Genomic DNA, 21304 nt, shown 5'->3' on the forward strand with positions numbered 1-21304 from the left:
TTGAGTGTCCATATCACAGTGAATAAACTGGTTTCAGTTTGTCTTATGTGAACAAAGTTGAAGATATGGAATAGGATAATTCTGTTACCTCTATCAGAGCAATTCCTTATGGATCAGTGTTACTTCCACATCATCTGCAACTCTGCAGATCATATTGAAAGCTAATTAAGAGGCTAATTACAGAATGCATATCTAAATATGTTACATCAGAGGTAATCATAAGTTTAGAAATATGCCTTCTTAATTTGAGAAAGACTGTCATTAAAAAAGATTTTGATCCTTTTAGTAGATCCTTTAGATCTTGTTTTTTATCCATCACCATTATGTAAATTAAAGCAGTAGATAAGAATTAATTCATATTATTATCTTGTTGTTAGCTGTTATGGGAAAAATACTTTAAAATTATGAATACTTGCACTATTTCCCTTATCTGCTACAAGAAAATGTTTTTAAGTTTATAATAATACTTTAGAATACTGTACCTTCTTTTGTCCTTAAAAAAAAAAAAATGCATAAAATTGCCAAAGCTACCCTTGAATACATTCAAGAAGGAACTGTAGCATATTCTTGAGTATATTGGTTTATTCATTATATGCCAATAAAATTATTAGCATTTAGGGAAAAAAGTTGGGTCAAAATACTTGTTAATTTATGGTTCTGTGTTTGATTATCAGAAAAGATTCTTCTGCATAATTAAATTTCTATATTTCGCTCAGTCTTTGAAACCAGCCTTTGGCAGGTTTAGAGGTTATTCGATTGCTGTCCCTTGGTTGTTTTGGATGATGTTGGTTTCTTGTGGTTCCTGACAAAATGGAGCTCACCCCATCATATTAAACTATTTATTCTATCATGTATCATTTGACTTTTAGTTCACAAATCCAGTACCACAGATGTTGCAAAGGAGACAAGAGCATCTCAGTTAGCAGTGTATATTTTCATGATTCTAAAAATCATTTCATTTTATTTCATTGCAGTGCAGTGCTGAAATTTTAAATTAAAAGAAAAAAGTGAGTAGCTTAATTCCTGCATAGTGTGCGAGTCTTCACTCGTACACTTTTGAACATACTTTTTTATACAGTTTTTTACACATTCCTATATTTTTTACTTAATTTTTGCTTCTGCTGCATCTTTTATCTTAAAAGTTATCTTAAATTACATGCAGTGCAAGCTTTACTTATTTGACCACATTATGTGCTATCTTCTTTTATTAGAGTACTTTTATTGATAAAAGTATTTGTATAATAAATATGATCTTTATTATAAGGTGCAAAAGTACACGCAGGTACCCAGACTTTACCCAGACTTCACGGCACTAAGCCAGTGGTTAATGTTTTTAAAATCTAAACTTTACCTTATTAAGTGCCATTAATGAACTTTATTTATCGGAATTATTTCATTAGTATGGCATATGCCCTTAAGGGTCCATATGTTATGTGAGTAACATTCCAATAATGCAGTAATAATGAGAATTTTATGTAAATATTTTAAATCTATGATCTTTTAACTAGGGAAAATAAAATTTTTGAAATATTATTTGTATAGGAAAGCCAGCCATTGCCCACAGAGATTTTAAAAGTAAAAATATTCTTGTGAAGTCAAATGGAATGTGTGCCATTGCTGATCTAGGACTTGCTGTACGCTATGATTCAGCTACTAATTCTGTAGACATTCCACCCAACCCACGAGTGGGGACGAAGCGTTACCTTGCCCCAGAAGTACTGGATGAAACCATCAATTTGCATCATTTTGATTCATTCAAGAGGGCTGATATTTATGCCTTTGGTTTGGTGCTTTGGGAGATAGCCCGTAGATATAATGTTGGTGGTAAGTGCGACTTAGTGTAAGATTTCTTTAGAGCTGTCTATGTTGAATTTATAAATGGCTTGTACTAAACCTGATCAAATTTTATAAAAATATCATTATTGTATATAGTATTGTCTTTTTATTACCACCATGCATCTCGCCTTACTATGGCAATTTACAATTTTACCTTGTAACTTCTTTGATATAGTTTATCCTTTTCTGCATAAATCTCTACTGTCTGTTTTGGGATGCACTCAGTATTATGTGCTATAACAGCAAAACATTAGCAGGTGCCCCTATGCAATCAAAACAGAATGAATTAACTGCAAAGAAATTTCTGAACTAAAAAGGATTAATACAGGTATGGTTAATGCCACCTGTACCATATTCCAATTAAAACTTAAAACCAGATTAATTTTTTATGTTTTTGTTGTTATCTGTTTTTTTATATTTAGTGTGATTTAATTATGTTTAATTGCCCAGTTTTGGTTCAGTCAGTTCACTTGGAATTGAGATATAAATTAGAATTTTTATTTTTTACTTTGTCTTTTCTAGAGAGTGCATTAGCCATGCCTATCTTAATCCTGGTTAGTTTTGTGTGTCATTTCTTTTCACTTGGTTCATTTGGTGTTTTAACTAGGTTGTACAGCATATTCAAATACTGCATAGAAGTTCCTGTTGGTGCTTTGCTATTATAGCAGGTCAATGAAGAAATGCATTCCTTTGGAATGTGCAATTAAAAATTCCTCCCCTCATGACATTACTGATGTGTATTCAGTCATTGCTTTTTTTTGTTTGAGTATTTGAACTGATCTATGATATCTACAGCTTATATTATTTGCTTTAGGTATGGTTGCCAAATATCTTTCTAGACATCACATTATTTATTAATGTTTTTTGCAATAATATGTATTCATTCAGTATATGATGCTCTGTTTATAATTCTGCTAGGGAAAGTGTATGAAGGTGGATTAATCTTCAGCATAATGTGTTCTTGGATTGCTCTGAATATGTTCAGAACAATCCCAACTCAAGAGTCTGTATACTGAAGCTCATGAGCCACCATTATTGCTATGGAGAAAAATACCATTACTGAATTATGCAATAAAAATCCTGTTTAGCCATACCTTTTCAATCTAAAGTGGGTCATCCACCACAGAATGTATGAACTGAAAAGAAATTGTTGAACTAAAAAGGATTAATACACGCATGATTAATGCCATCTGTAGCATATGCAAATTTAAACTTAAAACTAAATTCAATCTGTTCTCAAACAAACAGATCATCCTTGCCAGTTTGCCACTGGACATATGTGCCTTACTTATTCGTTCCTACTAACAAGAAATGAACCTCCTCAGTGTTATTAACGTGCTTGCCATAAAACATATACTCACATACAAGTTAGTGTAATTACATCATTTACTGCCAACTACTAAGTAGTTAAAAATTGGCATCATTTAAGTATATCTCATATTGTGAATACCTTCACAACGAATTACCATGATATTGCACTACCTCGAATAAGTAACGTTTCATATTCACAATATGAGATATACAGTAAACTCTCACTAATTCAGATTAACTGGGGGAGAGGTCATCTGGATTAAATGATAATCCGGATTAGTGAAACAAAAGATAGCCCTAAAATACAAAAAACGTAGAACACAAATAAATGGGAAATTTAATGATATAGGGAATAGGTAGTGCTGACGAAAATAAATAAAAAAAAATATCACTGTAGAGCCTTTATTTAAAAACTATAAAAAGACAACACATTTATTCATCGATAGAAGGATAAATGTACAGTGTTGTCTTTTTATACATTTATCAGTCCACCGTATTTGGTGGTGCCACTGCAACCTGATAAAGGAACCTCCGTAGCCAGGTGGGAAGGAGCAGCAGTGCGTAGCACACGCTTCTTGATTAGACCGGGGTTCAAGCCCGTCACCACCAAATACGGAGGATGCGGAAAGGTCAGGGAATGACCACCGCATATCCCCGGAGTAATATGGCCTTAGTTGCTTATGAACAGCAACCTGATAAATTCTTTTGACTTTTTAATGCCTGTCTATTTGACGCACTGCTTTTATCACTCACCACATTGAATTTTAAACAAATGCTTTTATAGATTTTTTGTTTTTTAATATCCAACACAATCTGTTGGCCAATACCAAATTCTTCAATTTTTTTTTCCAGGAACACCAATTTTAGTATTAGCATGAGCCAAAAAAAAAAAAAAAAAAAAATTCTAATTTCACCCATACACTTGCTCCAAATGTTTGTCTAGTTCTGCCTTGAATCTATTTAAGCTATCAACTTCTACAACAGATGGAAGTTTGTTCCAACAATCAACCACACACTGGCTAAAGGCAAACTTCTGCACATCTATCCTACAACTGTCTTTCCTCGATTTGAATTTATGCCCTCTCAGGCAATTGTTCTGAGCAAGGGGAAGAACCGCATCAGCATTGAGCATGCTCAAAACATTCAAGGCTTTATACACCTCAATCAGATCACCTCGCAGGTGCCTAGTCTCCACACACTGTAATTTGCAAAACTTAAGCCTTTCTTCGTAAGAGCAACCCTTTGTTCCATTCCTCTAATCTTGTTGGCCTTCTCTGCACTCGCTCCAGCAGCCCTTCATCCTTCCTAAAATGAGGCCTCCAGACCTGTATACAATACTCAAGGTGTGGCCTGACCATTGCCTTATACAAGGCCATTGCCATTGACCATTGCCTTATACAAGGCAATGGTCAATCACCTTATCCCTTCTATAAACATTCCTGTATATCATTGACAAGACACCATGAGCTACTCTTGCAGACTTTCTGCACTGCTCAGAAATTTCATATCTGCCTGCACAATTAGCTCCAGATCCTTTTCATTCTCTACTACTGTCAGTGTAGTACTACACAGTTGATACATTTCTCTGGTGTTACTGCTTCCCATATGCAGTACTTTACATATGTTGATGTTAAACTTCAGTTGCCACCTCTTAGCCCATCTGCTCAACTTTTCTAGATCCTGTTGCAGCAGAGTACTGTCATTAACGACCCTGCCAACCTTTGTATCGTCTGAAAACTTGGACATTAAGCCTGATATGCCATCATTAATATCATTAATAAATACAGAAAACAACAGTGGACCCAACACTGAACCCTGAGGGACTCCACTAATAACATTAGTCCATGAAGAGCAGTGCCCATTGATTACCACTCTCTGTCTTCTCCAACTCAACCATCCCTTTATCCATAACAGCAATTTGCCTCCAATGCCACACTGCTCGAATTTGTGCAGCAGTCTTCCATGTGCAACAGTATCAAAAGCCTTTCTAAGATCAAAATATATGATATCAAAGTTATTCCCTGCATCCAGTTCCTTTGTGACCACATCATAGTATCCAATCAAATTGGTCAGACAAGACTTCCCCTTAACAAAACCATGCTGTGTCCAAGCTATAACTGAAGTCTTGTCTAGATGATCCTGCAGTGCTTCTTTTACCGGTGGCACCATTAATTTCCCTGGAACAGAAGTTAAACTAATAGGTCTATAATCACTTGTGTCGCCCTTTGATCCTCCTTTGTGAATTGGGGTCACATTTGCACATCTCCAGTCCATGGGTACCTCCCCTGAATCCAAAGAAGCTTTCATAATTATGGCTAAGGATAACTGGATAGATCCCATCCACCCCGGGTGCCTTTTTTATGTTTATATTCAACAATTTCTCCTCCACTTTGCTCTCAGTTATTACAAAATCATCTAGCTCACTGACAGAGTTTAATTCACCTCTAGCATTCCCCGCCCTGAAAAACTCCTCGTGTGTGAATGTAGATGCAAAATACTCATTTAGTTTGTTAGCTACCTGAGCAGAATCATCAACAGTTGAACCATCGATATCCAGTGGACCAATCTGATTCATCCCCTTCCTTCTAGAGTTTACATAAGTAAAGAACTCTTTTCTGTTTTTCTTTGCATCCTTTGCCAAAGATTTCTCGTAATCTGCCTTTGCCTGCCTAGCCTCCTTTGTGACTTGGTTACAGACCAGCTTATATCTATCATAGGCTTCTGTGTCACAATTAATTTATATGTATCCCATGCATTTTAATTCTCTGCCGCGTCTCATTAGTTCATCTGACATCCATTTAGGCCTAAACCTTGACAATATTTTTAGTTGGTATGAAAAGCCTAATAGCTTCCAAGATTAATTCTTTGAATGCTTCCCATTTTGAATTTGCTGTTGGTAACGTCATAAGTTGGTTCCACCATATACAGGGTGTCTCAAAAAATACTGGTACAAACATTTAGGGGAGGTAGGTAACATCTAAAGGAATGTGAATTGCATCGGAACCCATAACCGGAAATGTCACGGGAAATTTGTAGTGGAGGCACAAGAAGCAGAAATGACACAAGAGAGTAATTAGTAGCAAACATTTATTTGACATAATATTAACAATGGAGTACAAAATGGGTGCATTTCATGATGTTACAACAGATGCTTGAAGGTTCCACCATGAGATGCGATGCATGTGCAACACCGACACAGCATGAATTTGTGGACACTGCTACTGTCAAAGAAACTCCAGACACCTGGAGTTTCTTTGACATTAGCAGCAGCGCAGACGAGTCTCGCCATGAGATCCATTTCCATCTCTACAGGCAATTCATACGCGATAGATTTGAGGGTCCCCCCCACAGAAAGAAATCAAGGCTCGATAAATCAGGTGAGCGTGGGGGCCAGACAACAGATCCACCACAGCCAATCCATCGACGCCCAAAACGCCTGTTCAAATGGTCACAAACACGCCTTCCATAATGGGCAGGCACCCCGTCATGTTGAATCCAAATGTTGCGTCTCACATTTGCTGGAACATCATCAAGTAACCCTGGTAGAACTTGTTCAAGAAAGATCCAATATATAGGGGAGTTCATGCGGGATGGTAACAGGTATGGGCCGACTACGCAGTCACCGACCATACCTGCCCACACATTTATTGCAAAGCGATGTTGTCGCATGGGGGCGCACATCGTGTGGGTTGTCGTGAGCGAGCCCACACATGAGCATTGTGCTCATTGAATAAGCCTTCCCGAGTGAAATAAGACTCATTCGTGAATAAAACAGGCTGGAAAATTCAAGTCTTGAACACTTTCTTGGAGAAACCACTGCGCAAAAGCCACACGTGCAGCATGATCTTGGGGGAGCAGTAACTGAACCCTTTGGAGATGAAAGGGGTCTAAGGAATAGTTGTGCCAGACACGCTGTACACTGCAACGAGACACTCCTAAAGCAGAGGCAACGGCACGTGTGCTGGTAGTAGGATTATCCTGGACTGCATTCAACACACTTTCTTCCATGGCGGGAGTTCACGTCGAACGTGGTCTGCCCACACTACTCCTGTTACCCAATGACCCATAATTGCACAAATTTTGATGCACACGCGCAAACAAACGGTGGTCATGGTCCAGTACATGTCTGTCTGAGAAGCATTCTCCATAAATTCGTTGAGGGGCTCGTCCATTGCCCTCTGCTAATACCATACACTAGGTGCATGTCTGCCAGCTCACAATTCGTATATCGATGCATGCTCTTCGTGCGGCGACTACCGTGGCATCTATCGACTTACGGTGACGTTTCCGGTTATGGGTTCCTATGCGATTCACATTCCTTTAAATGTTACCTACCTCCCCTAAACGTTTGTACCAATATTTTTGAGACACCCTGTAAAATTTAAATACTGTCTCAGACCATCGTAGTCGCCTTTACGAAAGCAATAACCCTTCCCTTTACCCCTAATGGTAGTTGCCTCTTTGAGTAAATCCCACTTCAGCACACTGTGATCACTGCCACCTAGTGGTTCCTTTATCTGCAGATTCTTAATGCATGAAGAATCACTACTGATAATCAAATCAAGAGTATTACTCCCTCTAGTTGCCTCCCGAACATGCTGATGTAGAAAACAATCATCCAATAAATCCACAAAAGCCTTTCTAGTGTGTGAGTAACCAACCCACAAATTCCAGTCAATATCTGGGAAATTAAAATCCCCCATTATAAGACTCTCTGATTTACCGGCCCACCTCTATTTCCCTGTACAGTTGTTTATTATACTCATTACAGTCATTAGGCCTATAACACACTCCTACTCTCAATTTTGATTTCGAGTGCTTATGTCACTCGAAACTGACCCGACACTGCACTGTCCAGCCATGTTGACTGGCTGTACTTCCTTGGATTTTATGTATTTCTTAACTAATAGCATAACTTCTCCTCCCTTCCTATCCTGTCTATCCTTTCTGTAGACATTGTACTCCCCAAATTCCAGTTCTGCATTCCTTATATCTGCGTGACACCACGTCTCTGAAATCCCAACAATATCTGCCTTTGATGTTTTGAGCAATACCTCAAATTCATCAAATTTATTTACTAAACTCCTAGCATTGGTGTACACGCAAGTATACATACACCTGTTCTTTTTCTTAGCTACCCTAACACAACCCATGTGTTTACTTGTACCCCAATGATTCCCAGCAGTCTCTGAAATATCCTGCATCTTATTTTTCAGGCTGCTGCTCATTCCAATAGAAGCAGTGCAAGAATCACTTTCACCTCTTCCAGCGGCTATTGTTAATCTATTAGTCCGTGTATCCCCCCCCAAGCTAGCAATTTTCCAACCCACCTAACACTGCCTCGATAGCATCATCAAATATTCTTGCACCCTTTCTATTTAAGTGTATACCATCCCTGTAGAAGCAGTCTCTCCTGTTAACAAGCCCAGACCAGGCTGAGAAAAATTCTACCCCCTTGAGCCTTGCATAATCTCTCCAGGTTCAAATTGATCGACAAGGCTCTCATCATATGCTCCCTCCTATTGTGTCTGGACACAATTGCAGACACTTTCAAATTCAACTCTAATTCACAGCTCTTTTTCAGCAGTGACCTGTACTTGTTAAGTAATTCTGCTGGACTCCTACTCTTAATAACATTAGTGCTAACGTGTACAACAATAATATCACCTTTTGTGCCCTTAAAAGATGATATCTGATGTACAACATCATCAACCTTTGCTCCTGGCAGACATACCCTGGGGTAACAGGTTGTTATCCTGGATTTCAAGTTGTTCTATCACTTTGAGCTTGTTAATGGTAGTTAAAGTAACATGTTTTATTTTTATTCCACTTTTCAATACTTGATAACCCATAGTTATATAAAATATGTTAACTTATATATATATGTATAAAGAAGTATGCAAATGAAGCGATATTAGCAGTAACATCCAGTTGGCTCACAGTCAACGATGAAACTGAACAACACACAAGATAATGTAATGTATATTCCGTCTCTCTCTCTCTCTCTCCCCCCCCCCTCTGCACAGTCAATTAGCGCGCAGTCAGGGCTACTCATCTGCCTTCCTAAATCCCGTGTCTTTCAAAGTACTGAACTGTGAACAGAATTTTTCATATTTCGATCTAGATTATCCAACATCCGGATTAACTGTAACTGAATTAGTGAGGGTTTGTAAACTGCAGCCATTATCAACCCACTGCAGGATGGAAGCCTCCTCAACAATTCATGTTGAGGGAAGTGAGGGTTTACCGTACTTAAATGATGCCAATTTTTAACTACTTAGTAGTTGGCAGCATGCTGAAATGATGTAATTACACTAACTTGTATGTAAGTTAACTTCTTTCGTAATCTGCGGCTACAGCCCTAAATTTGCATTGTAACGTATATTCATAGATTTCCCTCGTTATCAACAAGATAATTTGTTTTCTCTTCCCTATCTCAACTACAGGAACCTCTAGAATTAATGCATATCATTGGAGCACCAGTCTATCAGAAATGGTCATATATCTAAAATGAATTTGTTTGTTTTCATTTTAATTCATTTTTTTCCTAATTAAATCATACAATTATAACTTTATTTATAACTAATCCTTGTACTATCTAGGATACACTAATAGGCACAGTATGGCCAAAGCAGCCCTTGTGCCATTAAACCAGTAATGCAACTTAATTGTTTTTATCCTATAGTAAATTGTTAATTTATAAAAGCCAATGCCCAGATTGTGTTTCACATTATGTAGAAGAAACGGTCATCCTTAGAAAAGACTTAAAAGGTCATTCCAGAGCTATATGTGATGCTAAATTTCTACATTCAATAGTTATGCAGCACCGCTGGTAATAGTGAAATAACACTGACCCTTCAGCACATCAAATTATAGATCACTCCACTAACAAAACATGTCAATGCTTTTAATTCACTTCCACCAAAATATGCTCTATGTTAATACTAAAAAGAATAAACACAAAAACTTAATAGGCTATGGACTGGTAATTCACTATAAGAATATCAGTGATATATCACCATATTTTTCCGTAGTAGTAAAAAACTACAGAAGTAGTTTAAATGGCATCAATTTAATTGTATCTCATGTTGTGACAACATTCACGAGTTACTATGTTTTTACCCCCCCCCCCCCAGTAAGTTGCATTCTGCAAGTTTAAATGCTGCATGCCACGTGGCAGGGTTGTGGTAGTCAGTGAAAATGGAGGATGACACTGCTGTGCATATTTACCCCAGGGGCTCACATCTGGTGAGTATGGGCTTGGCACACCCAGGTTTCTCAGCCGGATATCATCATTCTTCTCTTTCTTGGTGATTTACTTCTACTTCTCTCTCTCTCTCTCAGGGAAATTCAGAATTTTTTTTTTTTTTTTTTTTTTGCCTGGTGCAGCATAAGCCTCAGGCTTCCTTGCACCACATGGCTAATAATAATAATAATATGGAACAGTAGTACGTTATTAGGTTCCTGAATGCAGAGAATATTACACCCTTTGATATTCATCAAGATCTGCATGTTTATAGGAACATAACCATGATGGTATATCAGGCTTAATGTCTAAGTTTGCAGGCGATACGAAAGTCGGCAGGGTTGTTAATGACAGTATACTGCTGCAACAGAATCTAGAAAAGTTGAGTAAATGGGCTGAGAGGTGGCAACTGAAGTTTAACATTGAAAAATGTAAAGTACTGCATGTGGGAAGCAGTAACCCCAGTGTAACATCACCTGTGTGATAATACACTGACTGTGGTAGAGAGTGAAAAGGACCTGGAGGCAATTATGCAGGCAGATATGAAGTTTTCTGAGCAGTGCAGATAGTCTGCAAGAGTAGCTCATGGTGACTTGTCAATGATATACTTAGGAATCTTTCTAGCAGGGATAAGGAGGTGAGATTATCCCCTTGTATGAGGCAATGGTCAGGCCACATCTTGAGTACTGTATGTAGGTCTGGAGGCCTCATTTTAAGAAGGATGTAGAGCTGTTGGAACGAGTACAGAGAAGGGCAACAAGATTAGTGAATGGAACAAAGGGTTGCTCTTATGAAGAAAGTAAGTTTTGCAAATTACAGTGTCTGGAGACTAGGCACCTGCGGGATGATCTGATTGAGGTGTATAAAGCCTTGAATGGTTTGAGTATGCTCAATGCTGATGGGATTCTTCCTCTTGCTCAGAATAATTGCCTGAGAGGGCATAAATTCAAATTGAGGAAAGACAGGTGTAAGATGATGTGTGGAAGTTTGCCTTTAGCCAGCGGGTGGTTGATTGCTGGAACAAACTTCCATCTGTTGTTGTAGAAGTTGATAGCATTTAGACTAAGGCGCATTTAGGGCTAGAGCCTCAAGCTGCGAACAAATTTAGACTATGTATATAAAGTGCTTAGCATCATAATACACAGCCATTTCTGTATAAACAGAAAATTTTTAAGGTGGCATCGTTTTAGGTTATATCTCATATTGTGAATACCTTCACAACGAGTTGCCATGATATTGCACTACTTCGAATAAGTAACGCTTCACCTAAGGAGAAGACTAGTGTTACTTATTCTCAGATAGGTACCACCACCCAGACAGCACTGTTTCAGGGCTATTTGGCCCTTCGTCAGTGAGTGGGTAGGTACCCAAGTGATGCAATGATGGCAAAACAGTTATGAAGTATAACTCCACAATATGAGAGATGCCTGATGGTGTATGATGTATTTAGACTAAGGCGCATTTAGGGCTAGAGCCTCAAGCTGCGAACAAATTTAGACTATGTATATAAAGTGCTTAGCATCATAATACACAGCCATTTCTGTATAAACAGAAAATTTTTAAGGTGGCATCGTTTTAGGTTATACTTATTCGAAGTAGTGCAATACCATGGCAACTTGTTGTGAAGGTATTCACAATATGAGATATAACCTAAAACGATGCCACCTTAAAAATTTTCTGTTTATACAGAAATGGCTGTGTATTATGATGCTAAGCACTTTATATACATAGTCTAAATTTGTTCGCAGCTTGAGGCTCTAGCCCTAAATGCGCCTTAGTCTAAATACATCATACACCATCAGGCATCTCTCATATTGTGGAGTTATACTTCATAACTGTTTTGCCATCATTGCATCACTTGGGTACCTACCCACTCACTGACGAAGGGCCAAATAGCCCTGAAACAGTGCTGTCTGGGTGGTGGTACCTATCTGAGAATAAGTAACACTAGTCTTCTCCTTAGGTGAAGCGTTACTTATTCGAAGTAGTGCAATATCATGGCAACTCGTTGTGAAGGTATTCACAATATGAGATATAACCTAAAACGATGCCACCTTAAAAATTTTCTGTTTATACAGAAATGGCTGTGTATTATGATGCTAAGCACTTTATATACATAGTCTAAATTTGTTCGCAGCTTGAGGCTCTAGCCCTAAATGCGCCTTAGTCTAAATACATCATACACCATCAGGCATCTCTCATATTGTGGAGTTATACTTCATAACTGTTTTGCCATCATTGCATCACTTGGGTACCTACCCACTCACTGACGAAGGGCCAAATAGCCCTGAAACAGTGCTGTCTGGGTGGTGGTACCTATCTGAGAATAAGTAACACTAGTCTTCTCCTTAGGTGAAGCGTTACTTATTCGAAGTAGTGCAATATCATGGCAACTCGTTGTGAAGGTATTCACAATATGAGATATAACCTAAAACGATGCCACCTTAAAAAATTTTCTGTTTATACAGAAATGGCTGTGTATTATGATGCTAAGCACTTTATATACATAGAAGTTGATAGCTTAAACAAATTCAAAGCAGAACTGAACAAACATTTGGAGTGAGTGAAAATGAGAAGTGGGTGTGTGTTTTTTTTTTTTTTTTTTTTATTTGTTTTTTTTTGGCTGATGCTATTATAAGCTTGCTTTCTTGCATCATGTGCTCTTCTTAATGCTAATAACAGTAATGTGAGTACAGTTAGGTGGTGGGTTACATTTTCAGTGCTAGGGGTACTGGTTTGAAAGATATGCTGAATCCAGGACATCCTCACGCTACAGCTATGGTAGAAAATAAGGAGAGAGTGAATAAACTGATTCATGAAGACTAATCACAATTCAGGTGGGACTGCTCTGACATCCCAACCCACCCATCCACTTCACTTCTTACAGTTCCAACCTTTCACCACTGACTTATCTGTTTGGCCCTACAAACACTAGCCTTTATGGGAAACACTTTGCCGATGATGCTGTCATTACAGCTGTCAAGAAGTCGCTCTTTGGGACTGGCACAAATTTTGTGAAGGAGAGAATGAAAGCTCTGTTTCGTTGGTGGAGAAAATGTATATAAAAGGTGATGGTAGTAAATATATGAAAAGATAAATGTAAATATTTAAACTGGCATACTCTAATGGTATTCAAGAAAAACATTTGGATGAATTAGCTTTTTGGAGAAACCCTTGTACATTTCAAGAATATTATGCATAACATAAAGCAGCATAATTTATTTTATGCTGTTTATATTATATGTAATTTATACAAATTTTGTTTTGTTTTAATTATTTGAATATATACAGTATTTATAGTGATTTTTATATTATATCAAAAAAGTTCTTATTCTTCAGCTTTATTGGTGTTTAGAAGAATTTTATTATGAACTGTAATCCCAAATTTTAAGGCTTTATATTATTATATACTCATCAAACTCGTAAATGATATAAATTGGGTAAGTGTCTAATACAATAATTAAAGTACAGTATATGCTTTTTTGTAACCATAATGTTTCACAGCATATGCAAAGCTCAGAATTAAAGTACTATATTTATTAAAATCTTTTTCAGGGATATATGAAGACTACCAGTTGCCATATTATGATATGGTGCCTTCGGATCCAAGTATTGATGATATGAAGAAAGTGGTTTGCATGGAGAGACAACGTCCTCCAGTGCCTAACAGATGGCAGTCCTGCGAGGTAACTTTTTTAATGCCAGTAGTCCAATACATATAACTTAATATTTGTTCCTTTATGTATGTTATATTTCATGTGGAACTGATTTCTGATCATATGATTTTCCTAATTAAATGCCTGTAATCGTTATGTATTATGTGTAGTTGATAGGTAAATGTTGAAATTAAAAAGAAAAAAGACTAGTTCTACCCTCAGTTAATCGGTTAATATTACAATATAATTTGTCAAATTAATTACTTTAGCAGTTTTAAATAGCCTTTGTTGTTTAAATGTGCTGTTTGTATTGACTTCTAAACTATGTTGATCAATGATATACAGGAACTTTGCCAACAGCAGAAAAAGTGGTGGACATCCCATTATATAAAGAAATGTTAGGCCATATCTGAGATACCACATACAAGTTTCGAACCTTATTTTAAGAAGGATGTAGATCTGTTTGAAAAGGAAACAAAGTTGGTTGGGCATAAAAGGGGATTCTTACTAGGAAAGCTTTGGTTTCTGCTAATTGCAGTGTCTGGAAACTAAGCGGCGCCTCCGTAGCCAGGTGGGCAAGAGCAGCAGCGCGTAGCACACGCTTCTTGATTAGACTGGGGTTTGAGCCCGTGACCACCAAATACGGAGGATGCGGAAAGGTCAGGGAATGACCACTGCATATCCCTGGAGCAATATGGCCTTAGTTGCTAATGCTCCTAATAACAAACAATAACTCTCCTGGAAACTAGGTTTAGGATTTTAAAAAAGATGAGTAAATGCTAATAGCACCGAACTCTTTCCCACATGACTTAACCAAAAGATAGAAAAGGACATATTTTTAAATTGGAAAAAAAAAAAAAAAAAAAAAAAGATAGTTGCAGAATATGTGTATGTGAAATTTTCCCTTAACCATTGCTTTCAATTGATAATTTGATAGAATCACACACCTGTTAGCTTAACTTCCATTCTGGGGAAAATAATGGAGTCTCCTGTTAAAGAAGTAATGCAGGATCATCTAGATTGGAACAAACTTTATACTGCGGTCACAGCATGGATTTGTTAAGGGACAATCTTGTCTGCCCAATCTGATTGGATACTATAATGCAGTAACAAAGGAACTGGTTGCATAAAATAATTTTGATATCATATACAGTACTTGGATTTCAGGAAAGCTTTTGATACTGTTGCATGAAAAAGACTGCTATACAGATTGCAGCAGTTTGGCATTAAAGGTAAGTTACTGCTCTGGATAAAAGGATGGTTGAGTGAGAGAAGACAGAGACTGGTTATTAATTTAATGGACAGTGCTCTTCATGGAATAATGTTATTAATGGAGTTGTTGTTGTTGTTATTTGGTTTTTCGGAGCATTAGCAAATAAGGCCATATTGCTCCGGGATATGCGGTGGTCATTCCCTGACCTTTCCGCATCCTCCGTATTTGGTGGTGACGGGCTCAAAACCCGGTCTAATCAAGAAGCGTGTGCTACGCACTGCTGCTCCTTCCCACCTGGCTATGGAGACGCCTATTAATGGAGTACCACAGGGCTCAGTGCTGGGCCCATCGTTGTTTTCTATATTTGTTAATGCTATTAATGAAGGTATATCAGGCTTATCTTTATATTATCTGCGTTTGCAGATAATACAAAGATTGCCAGAGTGGTTAATGTTACTTGTTCAAGGTAATGCAATATCATTGTAACTCATTGTGAAGGCAGTCACAATATGGGATCCAATTGAATCAACGCCTTTTTACACCACTACTGTTGTAGTTCGCTGCTGCGAACAAAATATTGTGTACATACACTGGCAGTTCTGTAGTGAATTTCAAATTTGTAGTTTATTACACCTCATGCATTTATTGTTCTAGGATAAATTCGATGGAAAAGTTTGATTATACTCAAGTAGTTGTTCTTGAAATTCAAAGGCTTTTGATCATGTATGGCATAAAGGTCTCCTAAATAAGCTTCCATCGTATGGTTTGTCAACTGTTTTTTTATAATTGGGTATCCAGTTTTCTCTCTGAACCACTCATTGCAAGCGATGCTAGATGGCTTTCTGCCTTCTAACTTCTCCATTAATGCAGGTATTCCCTAAGGTTCAGTTCTTTATCCCACTCTTTTCCTCATTGTATGGCGCCTCCATAGCCAGGTGGGAAGGAGCAGTAGTGTATAGCACACACTTCTTGATTAGACCGGGGTTCGAGCCCATCACCACCAAATCGGAGGATGCGGAAAGGTCAGGGAATGACCACCGCATATCCCGAAGCAATATGGCCTTAGTTGCTAATGCTCCTAAAAACCAAATAACTAACTAACCTCATTGTATATTAGTGACCTTCTCCCCATTCACTTGCATTCCATAGTTTTGCTGATGATGAAACATTGCATTCTACCTTCCAGTTTGAAAAAAACAAAAAAACTTCCCATCTTACCCATCCATTTGTTCCAAAAGTTTGTCCAAATCTTATATTTATTTAAGCTATCAACTTCCGCAATGACAGATGCAAGTTTGTTCCAGCAATCAACCACCTGCTAGCTAAAGGCAAATTTCCCCACATCTGTTCTACAACTGTGTTTCCTCAATTTGAATTTATGCCCCCTCAGGCATAATCTGAGCAAGAGGAAGAATCCCATTAGCATTGAGCTTGCTCAAACAATTTAAGACCTTATACACCTCAGTCAGATCACCTCACAGGCACCTAGTCTCCAGATGCTTCAATTTGCAGAACTTAGCCTTTCTTGGTAAGGGCAACCCTTTGTTCCCCTCACCAATCTCATTGCCCCTCTCTGCATTCTTAACTTCTCAAATATCAACTACCAATTCCCTAAATGCTAATCTCCAGGTAATTCTCCAGTGGGGTAAATATAACTTAGTTGATTTCAATCTTTCTAAAACTTAGTGGTTTCTTCTGTTCTTATGCTTATCTTCAATAACACTCAGATTTCTAGACAAGATTACATATCTCTATTATTAGGGATTACCCTGACTTTCTAATCTATCTTGGCATATTTGGCATAAGCACATCACAAATATTGCTTCCTTTGCATCTAAAAAAAAACTGGGTTTTCTCTTTTGCTTTCAGTGTTTTTCTTTTTTTCCAAACAGCTGCTCACTCTGTACAAATCACAAATCCATCCTACCGTGGAATATTGTTCCCATATTTGGAGTGGTGTCCCTGAGACCTCTCTCAAGCTTCTAGATTCCATTCAAAGGATGGTAGTTAGATTAATTAATAACCCATCTCTAACAAAATCTCTCCACTCTCTTTCTCATAGACATTGTTTCTGCTGCATGCCTTTTCTATAGATACTCTATGGGCACTGTTCTTTGGAATTGGCTTCTATCATTTCTGCTCTCTCTTCCAAACCAGTTTGAACATGTGCCGCAACTACTCAGCTTCCTTTTTGCTGTCCAACTTCAAACTCACAAAACCAACTTTTCTTCTTCCTCATTTATTCCTTCAACTTCCTTTTCTGGAACAATCCCTCTTCATATGCATTTCCTGAAAATTACACTCAACAGAAATTCAAGTCTAATGTCAACAACTATCTTCTTTCATCTTCTCAACCTTCAACCCATGCATGATATTAAGTACTATAGGTTCTAATACTACTTGTGTAGGCGCCTCCGTAGCCAGGTAGGAAGGAGCAGCAGTGCGTAGCACACGCTTCTTGATTAGACCGGGGTTCGAGCCCCTCACCACCAAATATGGAGGATGCGGAAAGGTCAGGGAATGACCACCGCATATTCCCGGAGCAATATGGCCTTAGTTGCTAATGCTCCTAAAAACCAAATAACAACATACTACTTGTGCCTTTGGTTTTCATTTAAAAAAAAATGGAGAAGGGTAATGAGAATGTGCTCTACAAATGTACAAGGAACTAAATGCAAAATGGAATAGAAGGATGTTAAAAAACTGTTCAGCTAGACCAATAGTGCTCAATTTTTTTATATCAAAGGTCCACATTGAGATTTTGTAAAACTATATGAACTGAGTAAGGAACAGGTTGGTTTAATTTACATTTGCTCCATAAGACCTAATAAAGATGCATGGTCTATTCCTCCAAAAATAACTAAATTGCAGAATCTAAACTTAATAACAAAATATATTTTTTTAATTTGTATTTAATTATAAATATCAATAAAATTAGAAGAACTTTTACTATTTAACTTTTAGAAATGATCTAAAAGCACTTGCAGCTGTGTCACATGTGTATATCAAAACGTTGAGGTGCATGCTTATATCCAAACAACCTTGAAGCTTGAATGATGTTCTGCAAAGCTGGGTCTAATTTGACTAGCAAAATTTTCAGAATTTTCCCACAAGCCAGATAAAACTTTGTCAAGTGCTGGACTTGTCCTGCAGGCCATACTTTGAGCATCTCTGAACTATACCATGACCAGTGTTGGTTAATTTAACGTGACCTTTGGTTTGTACTGTATAATATATAATTTTGATGATGAGAGTAAAATGAAGCAGTCATTAAAATATATATATTGGCTTTTTCAGGTTTCTAACCTAATTTATTTATTGTTATTTTTTAAAATAATTTTTAAGATTTCTAACATAGTCAATAAAATTTCTTCTTGCTAGGCTCTTCGAGTGATGTCCAAAATCATGAAGGAGTGTTGGTACCATAATGCAGCAGCTCGTCTTACTGCACTTCGTATAAAAAAGACTATAGCAAACTTTGGTGCTCAGGAAGACCTAAAAATATGATAAGAAAAAAAAAAAAAAAAAAAAAAAAACAGTACAGATTTATCATATAATTGTGTGGTACAATGAACGTGGATTACACACTTCAAGCCATTCTAATATACCTTTCATTGGTTTTGCTGTGTTTTAAAATAGCAGCCTGTTAATTGTATGAAGTGCATCTCTACAAACGTAACTTAATTATTCATCTTATTTCATGGATCTTCAGAAATGTTGGCAGTGGGAATAAGTCGGGATGACTACTTTATCACTTGTGGCTACAAAAAGTTAGAAATAAATTGAAGAAAAAGAAAGAATCTCTCTTTCAGAGAATCAGAAAATGCAGAATGCCATGTCATGAAGAAAAAAGAAGAATGTGCATTCAACAGAGTCATTAGGTGATAAGGATAATAGTAGTAGTAACAAATCACAAATCTGTTTTTAAGTCCCGCCCCAAAAAATAATAAAAACTGTTATTTCAGGTTAAGACTTCATCTTCCTTGGCCTGTTGTCTAGATGATAGTTTCATTAGTTGGTATCCGTTCACAGACTTAAAACATTCATAGGATAAGTGAATTGGTAAGTTGTGCCTACAGAGAAATTCTAAAACTACTCACTCATATTCCAGTGGTCACCATTTGCTGATGATAGGTGAAATGTTCCTCTGTTAAAGGTGACAAAGTGATTTTTCGCAGTCGTTCAATAGTAATGAAAGGTAGCTTGAGTTTGTAAACTGTTTAGTTCTCTTTAATCGGGTATCCAGGTATCAAACATTTTAAACGTTTCATTCCACCATGTGAAAATTTGTGTTCAAGTGATTTATGTGTTTTATTTTGAAATATTATCATGGTAAACTCACAAAGAAACTGAAGATTGTGCATTTACCTAAAGAAATCAAGTTGGGAAGCTTCTGTAATGAAAATGACAGTTCAGGAGTCAAATATAACCTTGAAGACCGTATTACACTTAATACGTTTTAATATTATATAATCTTCTTTCTTCTCTTATTTTGTATTTCTTATCGTTTTATACAAAGTGAAATTACAAGATAAAATATTTCATGTATTGCAAAAAAGGACATAGATTCTTACTTAAGAATGTTAGTTAAAAGGAAAGCACTTCATCTATGTGAAAAAAGGAAGTTTTAATTTATTGCTGTTCTTAATATAGCAATACATTCCCTCCATCTGCTGACGGACATAGTAGTGTGGTGTAGGTGACACTGCTGGATTGGTTGAATAAATGCTTGTAGTGGGTATAAGATTGTACTTTATATTGACCCATCGGCATCAAATTCTGTAGCACTAGTGTTAATATCAGGTGGAAGTTCCATCCCATGTCAAACTGAGTAATTTTAAAATATTTTTCATTGAATCTTATTTTCTCTGATCTATACAATGCTTCTGTCTGTAACATGAAAATATTAATAATGGCATTAATAATGGCAATAGTACTGTTGTCAGGGTTTCCCCTCTAAGCTGCACGTCCATAACCACTGCATGACCATGCAGGTCACACAGTGGTTTTGGAAGTGCCACAAACTAAATTTTGCAAGAGCGCTCCACATTCTGGAATGTAGCTGAATGTGAATGCATGTAGGTCCCATCCTGTGAGGGACGACTCCTTGTGAAATTTTCATATATTTCTATTCCTGGAATACAAATTATATTTTATACCTATTAGAAACCATTTGTACAGGAAAACCTGGATGAACTACAGCACAAACAATTTAAAGAAATTATTTTTTGGGGGAAAATGTACTTCCTGACATCACTGATAACAGATCGCATTGTCTTACTATCAATAAAGGAGCCATAATAAGGATTATTTTACAAATATTTAGACACTGTGGTTTATAAAAGTATTAAAACTATCAAGAATAAAGCCTAATTTTATATTTGTAAAATAACCTAATATTTTTAATCTAATAGTTATTCATTATTATTAAATTAGAAGTTATTAAATTAAAAGTCATCTGTTATTAATTGTGTAAAAATCACATGTAATTATTATTAATGGTTACAATCATTAATTATTTTTGTATGGCAACTAGCTGTGCAACAGCTTAAGTACCCAAAGCAACCTTCATTTCGTACTCCGAGTAAAAAAATTAGAGGGAATTATGGTTTTTCAGTGTGAATATTTCTGATTTTGTCCCCTCATGTCTGCTACATTAACCCTTTAATGTCAGCATGGCATCCAGCAGAAGCCACTTAATTTTTTTATGTGGAAATAAAATCAAATCCTCTCATGCACCTTCCCCAGCAGTATTTTCTAAATGATTATACAATTTTTCATTTTTTTACTCGTAGTCTTAGTAACAACATAGCATGAATGACTAATTTGCCTAGTCATAAAACCTAGGATTGTTTTTCATTTCTTAAGATGTACCTTCCCCCAGAAGTATTTTCTAAATGATTATACAATGTTTCCTCTTTTTTTTTGTTTCAACATACTGTGAATTAGAGAATTTAATTTCTTTTTTTTTTTTGGCATTAAAAAGTAATCACTCCATTCCTTGCATGGCATCTCACAGATGCTAGCAAGAGTTTTCTAATT

At 36.8% G+C, this 21304-nt stretch overlaps 1 protein-coding gene across 2 annotated transcripts in view; it reads left to right on the forward strand.

Moving 5' to 3' along the window:
* The window catches only part of LOC150075908 (TGF-beta receptor type-1-like), a 674197-nt gene extending 655428 nt beyond the window's left edge, over positions 1–18769 (forward strand). For both annotated transcript variants that reach the window (XM_090388117.1, XM_090388116.1), the window contains 3 exons: positions 1543–1824; positions 13949–14079; positions 18644–18769. In XM_090388117.1, coding sequence (XP_090244243.1) covers positions 1543–1824; positions 13949–14079; positions 18644–18769 — 539 coding nt within the window. The remainder of the gene's footprint in view (positions 1–1542; positions 1825–13948; positions 14080–18643) is intronic.
* The last annotated feature ends 2535 nt before the right edge of the window (positions 18770–21304 follow it).

This window comes from Mastigoproctus giganteus, chromosome 13 (genome assembly GCF_048544385.1).
Source record: "Mastigoproctus giganteus isolate SK-2022 chromosome 13, ASM4854438v1, whole genome shotgun sequence".
In the NCBI taxonomy this organism is placed as follows: Eukaryota; Metazoa; Arthropoda; class Arachnida; order Uropygi; family Thelyphonidae; genus Mastigoproctus; species Mastigoproctus giganteus.